The sequence below is a fragment of the Typopeltis vanoorti genome, chromosome 7 (assembly GCF_054136105.1).
Source record: "Typopeltis vanoorti isolate ZY-2024b chromosome 7, IOZ_Tvanoo_1.0, whole genome shotgun sequence".
Lineage (NCBI taxonomy): Eukaryota > Metazoa > Arthropoda > Arachnida > Uropygi > Thelyphonidae > Typopeltis > Typopeltis vanoorti.
The window spans coordinates 116,193,491-116,215,845 of NC_143555.1; the positions used below are offsets into that span (position 1 = coordinate 116,193,491).

General features: G+C 36.4%; 1 protein-coding gene across 1 annotated transcript in view; it reads left to right on the forward strand.

Annotated features, from left to right (window-relative positions):
- The window catches only part of LOC150104989 (electroneutral sodium bicarbonate exchanger 1-like), a 510,613-nt gene extending 489,378 nt beyond the window's left edge, over window positions 1–21,235 (forward strand). Inside the window, exon 24 of the mRNA XM_090395098.1 lies at window positions 20,964–21,235. Within this exon, the coding sequence (XP_090251224.1) occupies window positions 20,964–21,141 (178 nt within the window). The 3' untranslated portion in view covers window positions 21,142–21,235. The remainder of the gene's footprint in view (window positions 1–20,963) is intronic.
- The last annotated feature ends 1,120 nt before the right edge of the window (window positions 21,236–22,355 follow it).

Here is a 22,355-nt window from a genome sequence, read left to right on the forward strand (position 1 = left end):
CTCCCTCCACGAAACCTCTCCAAGTATCTAAAAGTATTGTAATCACCTACCTTATAATTCCACATACATTCCTGTCTCTTTGATACTCCTGCATGTCTATTCATCTTCCAAGTCAAAACCACATGGTCACTCTCTCTCCATCTGGTGGGAGAGATGTCATCTCAGTTATTATCAACTCTTCTGATGCTATGACGAAATCCAAAACTCTTGAACCTCTTGTTCCCTCTATTACATGTTGCCTAAGACATGTGTCCCACAAGAATTCTAGAAATTCCGTTCGCTTATTGCTACATGCATCTTTCTCTCCCCAATTTATACTGCTGTAGTTAAAATCTCCCATAACCATCATTCTTCTTGTACTTGCCAAGCTGAACTGTCTAAACATCTCTTGGTTCCCACCTTCTGTGCTCCTTGGTTTGACAACACCCCACTAAATATCCTGTCTTGCCCGCCTCTACCTCACACCATATGCTTTCAAAATCATTAGTGTCACTGCCTTCCAAAGCCTCCACTCTTGAGGACATAAGTCATTATTTATCATATGAAGTACTCCACCACCAAGCTTTCCCTTCCTATCCTGCTGAAAATGCTATACCCTGCTACTTCTATTCCTGTTATTATATCCTCTTCTGTCAACCACACCTCAGTAATCCCAATAATCTTTGCCCTGGCTGATGCTATCAGCACCACCAATTCCTCTCCTTTATTCCAGATACTCCTGGCATTAGTATAAAGCATAAAAATGCCACTGTTTCTATACCTAGCATTATCCCCTCTAGACTCCACTGGGCTCAGCGTTACCTGATGTAGTCCCCCATTTCTCCCAAGCACCCATTCCCAAAATAGGTGACCCCTGCTACTATCCACCCTGAGTATTCTAGTTTCCCTGCATTGACACATCGATTTGTTCAGAACAGCAATCTCTCTCCAGATGCCTATTTTGGATCTTGAATGACGAAACTTTATAAGAACTTATTCATTCAAGATTTAACAAGTCTAATAGGTCAACATAGAGAAAACTTGTACTTGAGCAGAAAAAGAAATAAGTAATAACTGTATGTAGGGCTGTAAATGCTTTGCTGTAGAGTTATAAAAGCAATCTTGTCTATTCAAAAAAAATCAAGTAAAGAATTTTAGTGTTGAATATAATTAATAAAAGGGTATTCTATGTAAAGTGAATAACTGAATAAGATGTAAACAAAAGTCCAATGTTCGTGTACAAGCCTTCAGTTGAACTTATGGCTTAAGGCAAGAGTTTCACAGAAAGCGGCGCTAGTTCGCTTTCCTGGAAAAGAATGCTGCACGAGGAGAACTCTCGTCAATGCACAATTAGCATTGACGAGAATGACCGGCAGAAGATCCAGAGACATGAGGACACACTGCCCGTTGAACGGTAAAGCCTAACAGGACGACCACCATGATCCACCATGCGGCGAAAGGCAAAAGAAGGATCGAACTGTGTTAGACAAAGCAGTGAACAGAATAGACGGATATGGTAATCCTGCCAAGAGATGGTAATGTACAGAATTTTGTTATAATCTCTCCAATTAGAGTAAAGAAAAGGGAAAGTGTTGAGTAACTGTTGAGCATGGACATTTTATAAAGAACTCTTAGATAATTATCATAATTGATAGTAGCCTGTCTCCACTGGATAATTTATCTGAAAATATTATATCTGAAGAATTATGACAATATTTAATGTGAGAGATTTTCGTAACTTAGAGAAATTTAGAATCGATAGATTTTAAGACTATCACGTGTGTATTAATGTTTAATCTCATAGATCGAGTCAATGATCATATTCAATTGAGTTTTAGTTGATTTATCTAATTTAATGTGTAGTGATAATGAATTGACTAAGTGTATAATATGTCTGATTGTGTAAAATTTAAAATCTCAAAAAATATGCTTTGTATTCTATACCTGACATTGGCCTCAGATATGAATTCAATTTACCACTCATAAACTAGAACCATAACGGGGGGGGGGGATATGAAATTCTAGAAGCAAACTAAGTTAAACATAGCTGAAGTAGAGTATATTGTTAATAAGATATAGTTTTAGATTCTTCACCTCTATATGATAGTCTGGGAAAGTCTCCTTGGATAACAATCCCTTCTATCCCAAGATATTGGCTGGTGCAGCGTATCAAATAAATTTTGCAAGTATCTTATCAGGAGACAATCTCAGATAGTAATTATTAAGGGTTTGCTCCTAACTAAGAAAGAACCTTTATCAGTTAAGAGATACACATGAATAATCTAGGAATCGCCCAGAATTTTAGAACGCCTTTCTACATAGTGCACAATAGGCTAGGATTGATTTAGATCTTGAGGTTAGTTAAGATAGAAAAGGGGAAAAAAAATCTTAAGTGTAGCAAGGCAACGATAAAAATAAACTATAAAGAAAGTAGTGACATTACAATGGCGCAGCAGTCGACAGGATGTGATTAGATCCCTTAATTTAAGATTAATTTATCAGTCACAGTGAGTTGGTCTTGAGTTCATATCAGGAAGTCAGGAAATTATTGAGAAATAGAATATTTGAGAATTTATTTGATATTTCATTGTAAGCTAAAGTACAAGTATGACTCTCCCGACAAGCTCCGAAATGAACGATTCTGAATTTTTCAGAACAATTAACCCTCAAGAGGTATTCCCTCAGTTCTCTGGAGAAGAGACAGATGATGTAATAACCTTCTTTGGATATATTGAAGAACTGAGAAAGATTGGACGATGGAGTGACTTCCAACTGCTCATGTTGCTGTGCAGCAAGCTAGTGGGGAAGGCTAAAAAGCTTCTTTTACTCCTCACCAATCCTGAAAGAGACCCTGAACTACTCAAAGTTCAAAGAGATCGTCATATCTCAGTTCTCAAGAGCAAAGAATGTAGGGCCAAATTTATGGAAGCTCCAAAAAATGGTACAAAGAGATAAGGAGTGTGTATCTGACTTCCATAACAGGTTATTAACTCTAGCAAGTACCCTAAATGTCTCGAGTGAAGACAAACACCATTTGGACCGGGCAGTTTTCCAGCATTTTAGGATAGGACTGAGACTAGAATTAAGGGAGACAGCTTTCGGAAGGGAAATATCCAACTTTGAGGAGTGTGCAGTAAAAGAGAAATCACAGCTGCTTGGAGACATCTGTCCCGCAGCCACTGTTGGATCTGTTAACATGATCAAGGAAAAGAGAGAGAGAGATAGATAGGGATCAGAGCACTATGAAGGAATGTCAAGAAAATAATGAAAAACAGAAAGGGAACGAGGGAAGTAGAGCCGAATCAGTTTGCCAGTTTATTGCTAGCATTCCCAATCAAAGCGAGGAAGTGGAAAGGTCACAGCAGCCTATTATGGAACGCCTCGATGCAGTACTTGGCCAACTGATGACAGCCTCTGCAAAAAACAGGAAAATTCTTTCCCTCAAGATGAGATAACAACTAATCTAATTCACAGGGAGGTGGAAAGGTTGCAAAGACCATTGCTCGATAAGATGGACATGGTAATGCAAAGGTTGGCAGAATTAACCACCATAGACACTGCTTACTCTCCTTTGTCCTTGGACGGAGATAATGAGAAAGGTTACCTCAAAGAGCCTCCAAGGTGCTATAATTGCAATAGAGTTGGGCATCTTGCCTGAAATTGCTTTGTCAGAAAAGGGAACTTCAAAGGGGATTATCGTGCAGAATCTAAGTTGCATGTTTGCACCAAGCAAACTTGGAAAAGGGATCGACGAAGTCAGGGACTTTCACCTGGAATTACAGTAGAGGGAAGAATTTGTGGAAGGAAATTCAGGGCATTGATAGATACAGGTTCCCAAGCTTCCATCATCTCAGAAAACTACTTCAGGGAGCTGGAGCCCTATATGAAAGGAAAGGTCAAACATCTGAGAAGAACTGTTAAACCTGTTAAGATTACCTGATTATAGCATGTGTGTTTGGCATGAGTTTTTGATCTTGTCAAGAAGCTCCCTCCCACATCTAAGATTGATACTAGGAAATTACTTCTTGACAAAATATGAATTCTCATGTAATTATTCTAGGAAGGAAGTGTGTTTTCTAGGAAGAAGGAGAAGTACGAAAGGAAAAGGGGGGGGGGTCACAAGCTCTGAATGAAAAAGGTATACCTTTTGTGCAGAAAATCCCAGAGAAAGAATAAAGAGAAAAAGAATAAAGAGAACCCGACTGAGAAAGACGCTGAACATATTGCATATAATAGATCAGAATTAAATGAGATCTTCTCATTTAAGGATGCAGAATGTCCAGATATATATAACCTAATGGAAGATAAGACACCAGTAGATAAAAAAATTACAAATAAGAGTGAGCATGAAATTTGTAAAGGGACAGTGGCAGTCAACGATGTTTATATTGAGTGAAAGAAAAACTTGCATGAATAAGGCAGCTAGAAAGGATTCAGAACATGCCTAAGCGTAAGCTAGAAGTTAGCCTCAGGCAATGCGAAAGGGTTATTCCGAGAATTCAGGAATAACTAGAAAAAAATTGAAAACAAACCCCAACTCAACAACACCAGAATTAAAGATCGGTACTATCAACGTAAGAAGCCTGAATGGCAAAGAAATGGAGTTAGCTGAGGAATTAGATAAGTATCAGATCGACATAATAGGGGTGACTGAAACAAAAAAGACCAAAACTGGTGAGATCTTTCTGAGCAATAAATACAAAATGTTATATTCAGGCAATGACAATCAAGGAAAAGAAGGAGTACCCATAGTATTCAACACAAAATACGAGGCTAATCTTCTTGAATGGCAGTCAGTCTCAAGTAGAGTAATGTGGGCAAATATGAGAATGGGGAAATGGACAATGAGACTTATTTGTGCCTAAGAGTTCCCACAGTAGGTTCTACTAAGGTAGAAGTGGAGGAATTTTTTGATGCTTTAGAAAAAGAAACTGACACAATGAAAAAGGAAAAGTTGATCCTTGTTGGGGATCTAAATAACAGAGTAGGAAATGATTGTGAGACATACAAAAATATTTTGGGAAAATTTGGAGAAAAGAGCAAAGCTAATAATAATGGCAAATATCTGTTGGATTTCTGCTCAGGACATGGACTGGTTATTACTAACACCATGTTCCAACATAAAAATGTGCACAAATTCACATGGAGAGAAGAGGCAAGGAATAAGAAAAGTCTCATTGACTATGTTATTGTTGATAGTGATGTTTTCTCCCAGGTGCAGGATACCAGAGTGTACAGAGGATTTGAAATTGGAAGTGATCACTATTTAGTCTTGAGCAGGATAAAATTGAATTTCACATTGAAAAGAATAACATGTAAGAAAGTTTTAAAGCGAATAAAAGTTGAGCAGCTCTCAGATGTGAACTGTAGACTAAAATACACAAAGATTATTGAAGAAAAAATGAAAGAGTTTGAGAACAGGAATCAAACCTTGGAGATTCAGTGGCAAACTCTGAAGAAAACATTGATTGATTCTGCCAGAGAGGCATGTGGTGAGGTTGTGTGGAAGGATAAAAAAATCAGAACTCCCTGGTGGACACAGGAAGTTAAAGAGGCAGTGAAGGAAAAGAAGAAAGCATATCAAAAGTTCCTGGCAAATAAGTCAGCTTTTACTCTTACAGAATACAGAGACAAATGTAAGAAAGCTAAACAGTGTGTAAAACTAGCTAAACAAAAGTCATGGAAGGACTTTGGCAAGAATATAGAAAATAAATATCAAGAAGGTGGCAAAATATTCTGGAGGTTGTTGAAGAAGCTTAGGAATAAGAAAAGAGTGCTGTAAAAGGAGTTAGAGATGATAAAGGTGACATGAAAACAGGAGAAAAAGATATCCTTGAAGTATGGAGTAATTACTTTGAAAAACTGCTAAATGAAACAAGCAGTGATGACAGCACAGTGGTAAAAAATACTGACCAGGCATACAGTCAGGAATACATATCCATACTTGAAGTAGAAAAAGCCATCAAAGGCTTGAAATGTGGAAAGGCAGCAGGAGTAGATGATATTCAACCAGAAATGCTGAAGTATGGTGGTATAAAAGTCTTACAGTGGCTGCACTGCATAGTTCAGAAAGCCTGGTCAGAGGGACGAATTCCCGATGACTGGAGTAGAGCTCTCATAGTACCCATATATAAAAAGGGAAATAAAACTGAATGTGAAAATTACAGAGGTATTTCCCTACTGAGTGTTCCTGGCAAGATCTATGCAAGCATACTTGAGAAACGGTTGAGAAGAATTGTGGAAGAAAAGCTTGGTGAAGAACAAGCTGGATTCAGGCCCAATAGATGCTGTCAGGATCAGATCTTCACTTTACGACAAATAGTCGAGAAAGCATGGGAATATAACAAAGATCTGTATTTAAGTTTTGTCGATTTGGAAAAGGCATATGATAAGGTGCCAAGAGAGAAGCTATTCAATACGCTGCAGTTATATGGTGTCAATGGGGCATTATATCAAGCAATACTTAGTCTTTATTTGAGTTGTAAGTCAGCAGTTAGAATTGAAGGAAGTACAGGAAGATGGTTTAATGTTAAATCTGGTGTGAGACAAGGATGTACATTATCCCCTCTGTTATTCATTATCTATATGGATCGCATTATGAAGGAAAGTGGTATTAAACCTAATATCAAAATTGGAGATGTAAATGTCAGCTCTTTGCTTTATGCGGATGATGTTTTACTTCTAAATAAATGTGCTACAAGTCTGCAAGATTCTCTGACTAAATTGAATAGCTGTTGTAATAGATATGGTATGAAGGTTAGCAATAAAAAGACAAAGACAATGAAAATAGGCAGAATCATTGAAAATGTCAACTGTGTTGTGAACGGAGAACCTGTGGAACAAGTAAAACATTTCAGCTACTTAGGCACGATTTTTACTGAAGATGGTAAATTAAATATAGAAATAGACAACAGAATCAGCAAAGCTGGTATGGTGGGAAGTCAATTGAATTAATTCATATGGAATAAGAGAGAAATTAGTCGGAACACTAAATTAGCTGTATACAAGACAGTGTTCAAACCAGTTTTAACTTATGCATCTGAGAGCTGGGTCAGAAGTAAAACACTTGACCAAAGACTAGAGACCGCAGATATGAGAGTCCTGAGAAAGATTAGAGGCGTGAACAGATGGCATCAATGGCAATATCATATTAAAAATGAGGATATTAGGAATGAACTTGACATTGTCAGCATCCAGGAATGCATTAGCAGAGCTAATCTCAGGTGGTATGGTCACTTAAATAGAATGGGAGAGAAAAGATTAGCAAAACAAGTGTTCTCTGCCAGGTTGGCAGGAAAACGAACCAGAGGAAGACCAAGATATAGGTGGATTATTACGGTACAAAGTGCCTTAGACGATAGAAATATAAGATCTAATAATGTTGGAGTCTTGACAAGTAACAGACTGATTTGGAGGAAAATTGTAGATAGGAAGTTAGTAATGATGTAATTTTTTCATGTAGTACTGTCATATCCTGTACACCCCTTGAGGGTACATGGCAGGAATTTGATGATGATGATTTTTTTTTGGAACTAGAAAAAAATTTTCGTAAGAAACATTTTTTCTAGTTATTCCTCATTTTCTTACTAAAAAATCTATTTTCTTGCGAAAAAATTTTTCATAAGAAAAGTTTTTTTGAGAAAGGTCGACCTTTGTTAGATCTTGAATGGAGAAACTATAAGAAATTCATTTAAGATTTAACAAGTCTAATAGGTCAACATAGAGAAAACTTGTACTTGAGCAGAAAAAGAAATAAGTAATAACTGTATGTAGGGCTGTAAATAATTTGATGTAGAGTTATAAAAGCAATCTTGTCTATTCAAAAAAAATCAAGTGAAGAATTTTAGTGTTGAATATAGTTAATAAAAGGGTATTCTATGTAAAGTGAATAACCGAATAAGATGTAAACAAAAGTTTAAAGTTTGTGTGCAAGCTGTTCAGTTGAATGTATGGCTTAAGGCAAGAGCTTTCGCAGAAAGCGGCGCTAGTTCGCTTTCCTGGAAAACAATGCTGCACGAGGAGAACCAGTGTAACAGATTATCTCACGGGCATGGAGGACAAGTGACGTGTGGAAAAAAACGTAGCAAAAAAGAGGGTACCAAGGATAGAGAATAAAAGGGGTTTGCACCCTTTTTTCGTAACTTTTTTCTTCTTTGGACCTACTCGTTCCTGATGGATTCTGGACTATGCGGAGACGTTAGATGTCGGCATCTACAGTCCTAACCCCCTTGGCTGTACATCTCCACCGAGTTAAATAGCGGAAAGCAACTATCAAACCAGTAGCATCGACGAGAATGACCGGCAGCAGATCCAGAGATATGTAGACGCACCACCTGTCGCACGGTAAATCCTAGCAGGACGACCACCATGATCCACCACGTGGACGAAAGGCAAAAGAAGGATCAAGCCATGTTAGACAAAGCAGTGAACAGAATAGACGGATATGGTAATCCTGCCAAGAGATGGTAATGTACAGAATTTTATTATAATCTCCCCAATTAGAGTAAAGAAAAGGGAAAGTGTTGTGTAACTGTTGAGCATGGACAATTTATAAAGAACTCTTAGATAATTATCATATTTGATAGGCCTGTCTCCACTGGATAATTTATCTGAAAAGATTATAGGTGAATTGTGACAATATTTAATGTGAGAGATTATTGTAACTTAGAGAAATTTAGAAGGATAGATTTTAAGACTATCACGTTGTGTGTATTAATGTTTAATCTCATAGATCGAGTCAATGATTATATCCAATTGAGTTTTAGTTGATTTATCTAATTTAATGTGTAGTGATAATGAATTGACTAAGTGTATAATATGTCTGATTGTGTAAAATTTAAGATCTCAATAAATATGCTTTGTATTCTATACCTGACATTGGCCTCAGATATGAATTCAATTTACCACTCATAAACTAGAACCATATCTTGGGGGAAAGATAAATATGATATTCTAGAAGCTACGATTGCAAACTAAGTTAAACACAGTGGAAGTAGAGTATATTGTTAATAAGATTTAGTGGTAGATTCTTCACCTCTGTATAATAGTCTGGGAAAGTCTCCTTGGATAAGAATCCCTTCTATCCTAAGATATTGGCTGGTGCAGCTTATCAAATAAATTTTGCCTGTATCTGATCAGGAGACAATCTCAGATAGTAATCATTAAGGGTTTGCTCCTAACTAAGAAAGAAAGAACCTTGATACATGTGAATAATCTAGGAATCGCCCAGAATTTTAGAACACCTTTCTACATAATGCACGATAGGCTAGGATTGATTTAGATCTTGAGGTTAGTTAAGATAGAAAAGGGGAAAAAAAATCTTAAGTGTAGCAAGGCAACGATAAAAATAAACTATAAAGAAAGTAGTGATATAACACTTATGTCCTTCCTCATTCAAATGCAAGAGGTCTCTCGCATAGAATTCCTTTCTGTCCTCAAACGCCCTCCAAGCATTCTCATGTTCCAATCCGCTCTTCTGAAACTTTCTAGCTATTATGTTATTCAATATTACTGCTCTTCTGCTCAGCTCGTCACTATCATACCTAGGCAACATGCACTCTCTGCTTCTTTCCTCTCTGCTTCTTCTTTCGTACAACCTCAAGCAAGTATCTCATATCGCTCGCTGCCCAATTTACATTGCCTCTCAAGTCATTCATTCCTACCATCCAGATAACCTTTTTACCCCCTCTTAATTGCCATAGCCACACTTTCTATTCTATCGTTCCTCCAGGCAAACACTCCTCGCGCATCCTATCTTGCACACCATGGATCATTGAGTCCCCATACATTACATCCAGTGCTCCCTCGCATTCTTCTCATTCCCTCTCTCCTACTGTTTCCATTCTCTCCTCTTCTCTCATTCCCATAACTTTCTCTCACTCCCTCTCTTCAACTGATTCTATTCTCTCCTCTTCTACCATTCACATATCTCGGTCTCATTCCCTCTTTTCTACTGTTTCCATTCTGTCCTCTTGTATCATTCACATAACTCTCTCATTCCCTCTCTTCCACTGTTCCTGTTCTCTCATTCTCTCTCTTCCACTGATCCTATTCTCTCCTCTTCTGCCATTCACATAATTCACTCTCATTCCCTCTTTTCTACTGTTCCTATTCTCTCCTCTTCTATCATTCCCATAACTCTCTCTTACTCCTACTCTGATTCGCCTTGCATTCATCTCTTCCATTCACCTAATCTCATCCTTCACACTCCTCATCTGATTCCCGAGACATTCCACCTCATCTATCGCTTTTTGCAAGTCAGCCACTCTTGTTTGCCATTCATCCTCCCAATTGAGACCATCTCCAAAAACTTCACAGTCATTCAACTTTTCCACACTCCCCACTCTCATTTTTTTCATTCCTATTTCTCTAGCTATTCTCGCCCTCTATCATACCACTCGCCTCTCTATGTGGAGAATCTCCTGCCTCTGACTCAACGAGGTCAGTTATGTCATCTCTAACTCACCAAATTCCTCCCATTGCCTGCATTTTGTGCATATACGTATTTCCCCTTTTCTCACCTGCCACATATTCAACCGCTGGGACTCATACATTCCACAAGTCCCGCATGCCACAAAATCCCTTATTATGTCATGCAAAATGTAATCCTTAAATGGGGGAGGACTTGGTGATATGCCATTTGCAATTGGAGCTGCCACTGCCACCATTATTCAAAATAGTGTCAAGGAACTATTATAACTAAATGCTAAATAAGTATAAGTGAGTATAACTATAACTATATAAGTATAAGTTAACTATAAGTATAAAACATATTTAAGTATACTAAATATCTAAATAATGAAAACTGATGTTATTTTCTTCTCTTCCACTGCTATGCGTCCGATTCCAACCCCGCCTTCTCGGTAACCAAAAATACACAATATAGAGACAACAACTAATTCCAAAAACAACCACTGAAGGACACTTGTATTACAGAAAAAAAAAACGTAGCAAGATCTCGACAGAAGTCACACTATTCACCGATTAAAAAAAACACTTTTTTCAGCACAGCTCAAATCCACTACCACGTTCTTCGGCGACTCTAGCGTCCTCAATTTTTTTGCAAACCACCTACAACCAATGCTAGACAACAGCTGACACATGCTACCTCTCATGTTCCAGTGTGTTTAAGTTTATGGTTGTCATTTTTATATTTAATATTTTTTCTGTATTTACCCTGAAAAAAACCACAAGGTTTTTTAGTGATGAAACTAAACTGGCTAGTATATTAATTTTATTTACTTTTAGTTATTTTATGACCATTAAAACCCAATTTTCTCTAGTTTATATTTCATTGATTGAAAGTCTCCTTTCAAATATTATAGTGTAGAAAGTGAGTAAATTACTAAGACAGGATCTCCTACTCACAAACCCACATTGTTCCACATCCAGTACCATATTCTTGTACATCCATGCATCAATTCTGCCCTTAACCAATTCTTCTAATACCTTAACCACCACCACAAAGATACTAATTGGTCTATAATTTTTTATTTTGGTTTTGGAACCTGCTTTATGTAGTGGAATTATCTTGCCTTTTTCTATTGGCAGCGCTAAGACTTAAAACAGCTTAGTTAGGGGCATTGTTATTTCTCAAAAAACATGAGCTGATATCTCATCACTACTTTCAATCCCACACAATGAGATTTCTTAAACACCTTGGATCTGTTACTGCATTATCTTAAACTGAATGACACTCACAAAGTGATCACTTAGTATCATTCACTTCAAAATCCCAAAAGAAAGTTTTGGGATTTTGTTTGACCTACTTGGCTAATTTGCTCTCATAATGTGATTTTGTCTTCCTCATCATATTTGTCAACCATCTTGCCTGTGCGTTATACATCTCATATGCTTGTTTACACCCTTCACATCTTTTTTTTTTTTTTTTTTTCAAATCCTATTTAATGATTCTACTTCTCCATTTAACACTCACATGACTTACCCACTCAACACTGTGTGTGTGCAGTGTAATACTGTTTTCTTTACCATTACTGACATCCCTTCAGAGCAAGCTTCTTGTGCCATGATGCTGTTCCAACTGCCTCCTAAGTGTCGTAATCACTAGCTTTGTAGTTCTACATATAACCCTTCTTAATTGAAAATTCCAAATGCTTAGTCACTTATCAGATTAGGACCAGATAATTAGTCACTCTCTTCAGTTGGAGGCAACGTGATTATCTTTGTTATGAACAAATTCTCTGTTGCTATCACCACGTTCAGTATCTTTAGTCACTAGATACCATCCTTCACAAGCTGCTTTAAGTAATTATCTGTCATTAGCTGCATGAATTCCATTTCCTTCCCACCATGTGCCCTTTCATCCTTCCAGTATCCACATAACTCTGAAATTCCCCGAATAATGATTACTTGCCCTATTCTCATTCAGCTAATTTGTTGATGCACATTATCCATATCTCCTGTTGCTCCTTCTGGCCTATATCAGCAACAGATTATATATTTTATCATATTGGCTTTTATCTCACGCCAAATAGCTTCAAATGTATTGTCTTCCTCACCTCTGCATTTATTAGCAATACCCTCTACCTGTTCTCTCTCTATGTTTCTTCACCTCTCCCCTACTCCCTTAAAATACAATATCCCTTATATTCTATCCTTGTGACAGTATCTTCCTCTTACAGCCAAGTCTCATTAAAATGGCTATAATTTTGGGGCAGTTTAGGCTAATCAGTGCCAAAAACTCCTTACTCTTATTCCTGATACTTCTACCTGGCCTAAAGCAAGGCCTAGAGAACATATTCTCCAGTGTGATGAATGCTTAGCACAACTTTGTACAAAGAATAATCATTTGTTCTTGCCAGAGTAAATTATATGAAAATAATAATATAATATTTTCTATTATATAATCGCAAATCTTCAAATATAATATCTTCAATATTGAAATGAATGGGAATGGGCACAGTATCCTGAAAGAGGAAGGTCACTAGTGGTGTGCTGCAGGGGTCAGTTTTGGGGCCATTGTTGTTCAATTTGTATATTAATGATATTGGGATGGGTTTAAGTAGTGATATGCAGCTGTTTGCAGATGATGCAAAATTGGGGAGAGCAATGCAGAGTCAAGCAGATGTTATGGCCTTACATGACTTGAATAGAATGCATGAATAGACAAGTAAGTGGAATTGTCAGTTCAATGATGCAAAGTGTAAGGTTTTGAAATTTGGTAAGCACTGATGAGATGCAAAGTATACACTTGGTGAGGAAATTTTAAAGGAGGTAGAGGAGATGAAAGATCTGGGAGTGGTGGTGGACAAGGACCTAATATTCAGGGACCACATTGCACAAGTTGTGCAGGCATCACACAAGTTGTACAGAGGACCCTGATATGCAGAAATAAAGAGGTTATGATGCCATTCTATAAGGCCCCCTGATCAGGCCTCATAGAGATTATTGTGCAGAGATTATTGGTCACTGGGTTTTCATGGTGACAATGATATGTTAGAAAAGGTCCAGAGAAGATTCACAAAGGTGGTCTTATGGAATGAATACATAATAAATAGGGGGTGATATGATTGAAACATATAAGCTAGTCAGAAGTTGCTATCAGGTTGACATGAGAGAGGGAAGTAGAACAAGAGTCCATTGCTGGAAACTGTATAAGCAGAGGAGTGAGAAGGTTCTTTGCATGGAGAGTGGTTGGTGAGTAGAATGCATTACCTGAGTGTGCATGTTGTGAATGTAGACACATTGAATTAGTTTAGAGTACAGTTGGATGAGCATTGTGTGTGATAGTGATTACCTATCACAATGAGTCTCTGACTCCATGGAGGTCAGATGTTAATAATAATAATTATTATTATTATTGTTATATCTCCTATCCTTAACTTCATTCTGGTGAAAATATTGTGATGTACCATTATATATATATTATTTTTTAATAATAATATAATAAATATTTTTTATAATAAAAAAAAATAAATATATTGTTATAAAATATTTACAGAGAAGTACAGTATTCCCTGATTTATGCATTTAATGGCATTCCCAAGAATGATTATATAATTCTTACTTTTTTTTTTTCCTCACTACAGTATCAGTATATCATAAATGAAATTTTCTGTTTTTTTCCCTTTTCTCCCATTGTAGAATTTGTCATGAAATAGTAAATAGAGAAAAGAATGAATGCATTTCAATTTAATTTTGTTATAATATCAATTATTTTGTTTAAAAAATATATACACATCAGAATATAAGCAGTTATTTATTCCTTAGTGTGTCTTATCCTATGTTTACAAAAATTTGTCTAAGGACTGCTGATACTCGTATTAACAATTCGTTTTCTCTTTATAAAGCTCCTTATACTCAGCCATAGCATTTGGAAACTTTCTTTGATGTCTTTTTGTGCTTATTTAAATTTCTTTAGGATCTTACTGATGGCATTTTAATAATAATTTGAAATTTTTATTTAATTACTGTTATTTTTGTCACTTCTTTGGTTGCACTGCCTTAAATTTTTATTCAAATTTACACAGCAGTTCAATTTATTTTAATGCTATTCATTTTAGTTTTTTATAAATCCAGATTTCTGCTCTGGAAAAAGAATTCTAAAAAAAAAAAAAAAAACTATGTTCAGAATATCATGATATCGGTGATTTGTTCCAGTCAACCAACTTTAACATGAAATTTTTGCAATTAAATAAATGAATGAACAGTTCTCAGTTTAAATAAAACCTTAATGTGTACTAAAGAATGCCTTTGTAAGCTCTGCATTGCACGTATGGAGATATTACCAGTACTATTACTATTATTACGGGCAACTCCAGGGAGTCATTGGACTCATCGAGGGAGGCCCCAAATCATATTCATCACAACTATTTGACATTCATACAGTATCTATCATACCTCGCCTTAAACTCATTCACTGTCACAGCATCCACCACAGACTCAGGGAGCGCATTCCACTCATTCACTACTCTAAAAGTAAAGAACCCAGCTCTAACACCTTTACTAACCACACTTTTGCCCAGTTTCCATGGATGTCCCCTAGTCCTCCCACAACCAGCCCTGTTCTCAAAAATATCTTCTGAATTAATTTTATAGAAACCCTTCAGTAATTTGAATGTCTCAATCATATCTCCCCTCCTCCGCCTATCAACCAATTTTTGCAACCCACAAATCCTCAACCTGTTCTCATACGGTTCATTCCACAGACCTGCTATCATCTTGGTCACTCGCCTCTGGATCCTCTCCACCTCCTCCCCATCAAGAAGAAACCTAGGTGACCAAATCTGAGCACAGTAGTCTAGATGGGGTCTTATCAAGGCTCGATACAGAGGAACAATAACCTGCTTGTCTCTGCTTGTCAACGTATTCTTCAGCAACCAAGTGATTTGATGAGCTGTTTTGGTCACTTTTGCAATGTGTCCCCTAAATTTCAATTCCTTATCTACCAACACTCCTAAATCTCGTGCCTCATCAATTTCCTGGAGCACGGTTCCACCAATGCAGTAAACTGCTGCCAATCTTTTCACCCCAAAATGCATAACCTTACATTTTGCCACATTAAACTGACATCCATTCTCCTTAGCCCAGACCTCCAATCTATCCAAATCATCCTGCAAAATTTTGACGTCATCTGCATTCACTATTGCCCTACCCAACTTCGCATCATCCGCAAACAAATGAACTGTTCCTCTCAGATCATTTCCTATATCATTTATGAACAAATTAAACAGCAGTGGTCCAAGAACAGATCCTTGTGGCACACCACTAGTCACAGGCCATCTTGTGGACTCTACTCCCGAGTAAACCACTCTCTGATATCTCTCCGTCAACCACCCTCCTATCCATCTCACCAACCCTATGTCCATTCCCATATGCTGCAATTTACTGATTAGAATTCCATGTGGAATCCTGTCAAAGGCCTTGGCAAGGTCCAGTAGAATCACCGTAAACCCATTATCCTTATCCAGTTCAGCCGTCACTGTGTTATAATACGTGAGCAAGTTACTGAGGCATGACCTACCCTTCACAAAACCATGCTGTCCCCGATACAGTATCCCATTTTCTTCTATCCAATCTTGTATTTTCCTCTTGACTATTTTCTCTAAGACCTTGACAATGATTCCTGATATGCTAATCGGTCGGTAATTTACAACAGCAGTCTTGGAACCACCTTTATGCAGTGGAACTATTTTCCCCTCTTTCCACCCGCTCGGGACTAACCCAGACCCGAGACTCAAATTAAACAAAATGGTCAAGGGTACTGACAATTCTTTAGCTGCTTCTCGTACAACACGAGCTGGTATACCATCCAATCCCACAGATGTATTGACATTGAGGTTATGCAATAGACTACTCACCTCCACTTCATTAACCACAATTCCCGTATAATCTACTGGTTTATTCGTTTCTGCAATGTCACCACCTGGATGATATACTTTTGCAAAGTGCTCACTCAGTAACTCAACTATCTCAACTGATTCAGTTACCTCCCTACCATTGGCATTCTTTAAAATCAATCTGCCATGTACATTTTTCCTTTTACTTGCTACATATCTAAAAAACTGTTTAGGATTCTCTTTAGCCTGCATGGCCAATGTTCTTTCGTAATCCTTTTTTGCTTTTCTTACCACACTCGTCACCCTTCTGGCCTGCGCTTTATACCGTTCATGTGCCTGCCGGTCACCCTTCTCCTTAAATTTCCTCCATAGTTGTTTCTTTTTTTGCAACTCAAGCTTAATGGTGTTATTCATCCATTTAACCCCTACTTGATTTATTATTCGGACTCTAGGTATACAGTCAGCCATTGCTTCATGCAAGCACTTCTTAACTACCTCCCATGCACTATCAACTTCTAGTCCTTGCAGTTGTACATGCCATGGCACTGAACCAATCAAACTCCTAAGCTTGTCATACTTTCCAGCCCGATAATTCCACACGTACCCTGTCTTAATTGAAAATTCTACACCTTTAGCCACCTCCCAAGTTAAGACCCTATGATCACTCTCACCGATTGGTGTCAATGTGGTCATATTTGTTACAGCCAAATCCTCAGATGTAATTACTAGGTCAAGCACTCTCTGACCCCTAGTATTTTCCATTACATGCTGTCGCAGATAGTTATCCCTTAATAACCGCATAAAATCCAATTCTTTCCTCCCGTGTGTCCTCTCCTCACTCCAATCAATGCGACCATAGTTGAAATCTCCCATAATAATCACCCTCCTTCCACCCATTTCTTCTATTTGCTTGTGCATACTGTCACCACCATCTTTTCCATCACCTGGTCTATAGCAGCACCCAATTGTATATTTAGTTCTGCTAGCCACAATCTCACACCAAATGGCCTCAAATGTGCTCTTTTCTCTATCCTGCAATTCAACTTCTATTCTCCTTGGCTGGAGCTCATCAGCTATCATCAACAATACTCCTCCCCCCATTTTATTCTCTCTGTCATTCCTGAACACACTATACCCATCACATTCAATCCCACTAGTTATATCATCTACAGTCAGCCATGTTTCACTAATACCTATAACCTGTGGTCTGGAAGTGCCAACCATGGCCAAAATCTTCCTTCTTGTTCCTAATACTCCTAGTATTAGTGTACATGAATTTAAGACCCCCATTAGCCCCAACCCTACCTTGATGCCTTATATTAACTATCCCACTCAGATTTGTTGTCCTTATTTGCTCTGGCATATTATATTCATTCTTACATTCAACTGCCTCCATAAGGACTGTATCTCTACTCCCCCCCCCCCTAACAAATCTAGTTTCCCTGAATTTGCACATCCACTACATTCTGCAACACTTTCTCAAGTCTTCTTACACCGTAACCATTCAAATGCAAGCCATCCATCTTATATAGATCCTTTCGCCCATCAAACTCACTCCACACATCCACAAATTCCACACCACTCGTCATACATAACCCACGCATAAAGTCATTTGCAATTATAGCCCTCCTTTTAAACATTTCACTGTCATACCGTGGCAAAAGACTAATCATTCTAACTCTCTCACTCTTTTCTTTTGCTACCTCAAACAATTCATTCAGGTCTTCTATCATTTCCATTTTATCTCCTTTCAAATCATTCGTACCTGCCACAACAATCATTTCTTTCACCCTTTCCTTTTGCTCTCTAATAGACGCAGTTACGTCCTTTATGGTCGCACCAGGTTGGTACGATTTTGTCAAATCCTCTACTAACACACCTCGTACTAACGAGTCTCCATACAGCACTCTATCCTTCATTTTGTTCATGTTCACATTCATACGTCTATTTTTCCTGTCATACCTTTTATTATTGGTTGGTTCATTCAGTCTACTTTTGTTCATGCACTCTAGCTGCTGTTTTGCTCTTTCTATCGCACTATTCAACAACGCGATCTCACTCAATGCATCTATCTCATATTTTTTGTTCCCTGAGAAACCATTTATACTATCATTCACACTTTTTACATTCACACTCTCACAATTTTCATGTACAACCTTGCCGTTTCTTGTCATATCCCTATTTCCTTCATTCTGAAGGTTGACAAAAATATCACACTCACGATCCGAAATACACTTCAATTCCGCATTCTCCCTACATTTTCTACACACATTCAATCCTTTATTATCATCTAACCACACTCCGACCGCACTCCGCAAAGCGTACATTTCACAGCTAGTACACTGACTCATTTCTTTTATGCTACCGTTCTTTGATAACGATGGCGAACCTTCATTACTGGCCGCCATTTTCCTTCGCACAGGTGCCATACTTATCTGTAACGTGTTTTGTCAAATTATACGTTATAACACACCAAAAATAGACGCACTAAAATACACAAGGCAAACAAAACAAAACTACACAATATTAAGTAATTTGTATCGATAACTGAAAATGATACTTATCTTATCTGGAGCTTGCACGAACACTACACATTACGAATTCATCTAGTGGCGACTTCCCGACATAGATTATGTTATAAAACACTTTAGTACACTAACCACGCTAATAAAGCTCCAATAATATACCAAAATTAAACACTTAAGCCATTAAATTGAATCCAAAACACCAATAAATCAACAAAATGATTTATATGTTGATATTTTTTATTAATGAAGTGCAGAAAAGTTGAAGGAGGCCATTATTGTTTTTTCTTTTGTCCACGTATCTAAAAAATAGGTCTTTTCATTTTTTTTTTTTTTTAATATAACTGAAAGTGACAGTTATCATCTCTCACTATAGTGAATTTCTTTTTAGAATAAAAGAAAATTATTAGCATTGATGCTATGGAGTTTTGGTCAAGATTTTTTGGTAGTTTATACTGAGTGAATTTTACAATAGTTTGCTGTAGTGTTATATGACTGCATTTTATTAACAATAATTTGAAATTAATGGATTTATACTTGTTAATTACAGCTGGGGGGGGGGGGTACAAGCACATCTTCATGTTCTTATTCTCTTCCCATTCTGATACTCAGTTAGTTTGACCTACTCCAGTCCAGAATTATGATAGTTTACTTAATATCTGCTTTTAGTTGATTGTTATGTATGGTACTCTATATGAATATTTCTGCCTGCATTGTGATGTAAATTTTTGTATGAGGATTATGAGGACATTCCAAAAGTAATATGTGCACAGTGCTTAGAGTGAGTGGCCTTAGAACACACATATAATCTTGTTTTTTTTCCTTCATCCCCTCTACTAAAGTTTAGTGTGTAATGATGTATGATCAACATTCTATTTCTTATGCTACTGCACACATTTTTTAAGGCTTTTGAAGCATGTGCAACAATGCACAGTAATTGAATTGTTATTGCACATATATGTGAGTGGTATTGAAATAAGGTTTTTAATGGTGAATCAATTATAAAGGTGACTAGTATACTTTGCTGGGCCACCTGAAGAACAAGAATCATAGTGGATTTAACATTACTGAATATCATTGAGTGGGCAGCCAAAAACTACAACTGATGATTTCTATATGCAGAAAGTTGAACAGTCAATCAGAGAAAACTGGTGAAGAAGTAAGTGATCACTAGTAATGAAACTGAATATTGGATCAGAAAGATTGTTACAAAATTGAACTATAGCAAAGCATGTGCATATTGGATGTTATATCAGTTTATAAGTGAATTAAAACATACCAGACTAAGTTTGTCACCATTTGCTTCAACATTCCTAAAGGGAAGGCAGTGGTTTTTTTCACAAAAAAAGTTTACTTGGAACAAAAGTTATACAGTTAGTTTAGTATTTTACAAAAATATAGATTATTTATTTATAGAAGATTCTGTTCCAAAAAGTTCAAAACTTTAATGTACAACTCATTCCTTTGGAAAATGCAAGCTGACTCTCTTTTGGGACAGCAAAAGCATCATCCATCAGTAATCTTTGGCAAAAGACATGACAATTTTTTATCACTAAAAACACACGTAATAACCACAGTAACGACTATTTAATTTGTAAATATTTCAATGAAATATTTACATGATATGACAATGAAAATTCACAAAATGTGAAAATGTTGAGAAAGTTGGGAGAACAAATTAATTGCAATTGTGCCCACGAATGACCTGCTTGCAGTGTGGTCTTGCAATGGCATGACATTGCAAGATGAGCACATTCACATGCTATCAAAGAGATTAGATTTGAAGTTGGGATACATTCTCCTTACAGCCTAGACCTGGCTCCATTGAAACATCTAATTATTTTCTAAATTGAAATAGCTTTGATCTGTTGCCATTTTGAAAATGACAAACAGTTTTTTTTTTTTTTTTTGCATAGTGGAAAAAATGTACTAAAGAAGGGAGGCGGGGGGATTATGTTGAGAAATAGTGAAAATGTATATAAAGTAGAGACTGACACTATATCTTCTTCTTAACTCCCATATCAATTTTGGATGAGCAGCTATCATAATGGAGGCATTACTTTCAGAATGCTCCTTGTATATTTAGTAAAATAAGATATAAGAACTATTTCACTGACCCTAATTAAAATAACTAAATAAAATTTCTTATAAATGTTACTAGGGCTCATAGAAGAAAGAAAAAGAATAAACTTGAAGGAGCAGATTGTGTTGAAGATGATGATTCTGTTCCAATTGTGAAAACTGACTGCCCATTGCAAGAATGGCATGATCATTCCACAGTGGAGTTGTCTGTGGATGAACAGAATGATTTGGTGTATAAAACTAACACCTCAATTTGATAATTGTAGAGTATAGGCATATTTTTTTTGTCCTAATATTTTTTCATGTAAAATATTTTTATATTTCTGTACAACTCATTGGTTACGCAACTTCCTTATTGCTACAGTTAGTTTAGTATTTTACAAAAATATAGATTATTTATTTAATTATTTATTTATTTATTTATTTTATCAGTGCAGCTATCAATGTTTTATAAAAGTTATTACAAATTATACATTCACTTATTTATTGAAAACATATAACTAATAATTATTGAACCCACCTTTTTATACATTTTTCAATGATGTATTTAAAAGCACATCCCTAGATCTCTATTGATCAAGTATACTATCCTTTTATGAACTGTCAAATACTTCTTACCTGTGATATATAAATGAAAGATTTTTAATCTTGCTCAGTATATACTTTTTTATCCAGTTTTTAGTATATGAAAAATATGGCAAATTGCCATACATACAGCAGCTTTTGCTGTATGTATGTTACAATACAGACTAACTTTGTTCAAATTTAAATGTTATTTGTAATGAAATGTAATTGCTTATTGTAGCTAGTACAATTGAAGCTTTTATCTGCAGAAAATAATGTTGCACTACATACTTTTAATTGCATCTATTGGTTTTTCATAATTAAACTTATTACAATAGCAATATATATGCTTTGAAACAGAAATATTTCCAGTTTAGTTTTCTTAGGGGAAAAAAAAAAAAAAAAAATATATATATATATATACAGTCAGGTCTCTTTTTATGCAATAGATACGTTCCACAGAAAACCGCACATAAAAAATTGCACAAAAAAGCCCTAACTTACATTGAAAAATCAGGGATACGTTCCATAATTTTCTAAAACCGCATAAAATCGAAGCAATGAATTAAAATAAACCTAAAATCGCATAAAAAAAGTTTATGAAAATTCAGGAAAATAAGAATGCCTAGGTTTGTTTTATAGCTTTATTCATTTAAGTTTATTGAAAAGTAAAATTTTTTTTTAACATTTTGTTATCAGAATTGTCATCACTATTAGACAATATTCGGCAACATTTGCGAACTGGTGCAAAATCACGTTCATCACCAGAAGAGGTAGTCAGCGCATCAGATCTGTATGGTAAAGGCAATGGTTCTTCACAAACAGAATTAGCTTCACCCTTGTTCTGTGCTGATATTTTTCTTCTGACAATGTAATCCGTGATTAAACTTTGCAATGATGATTTCAC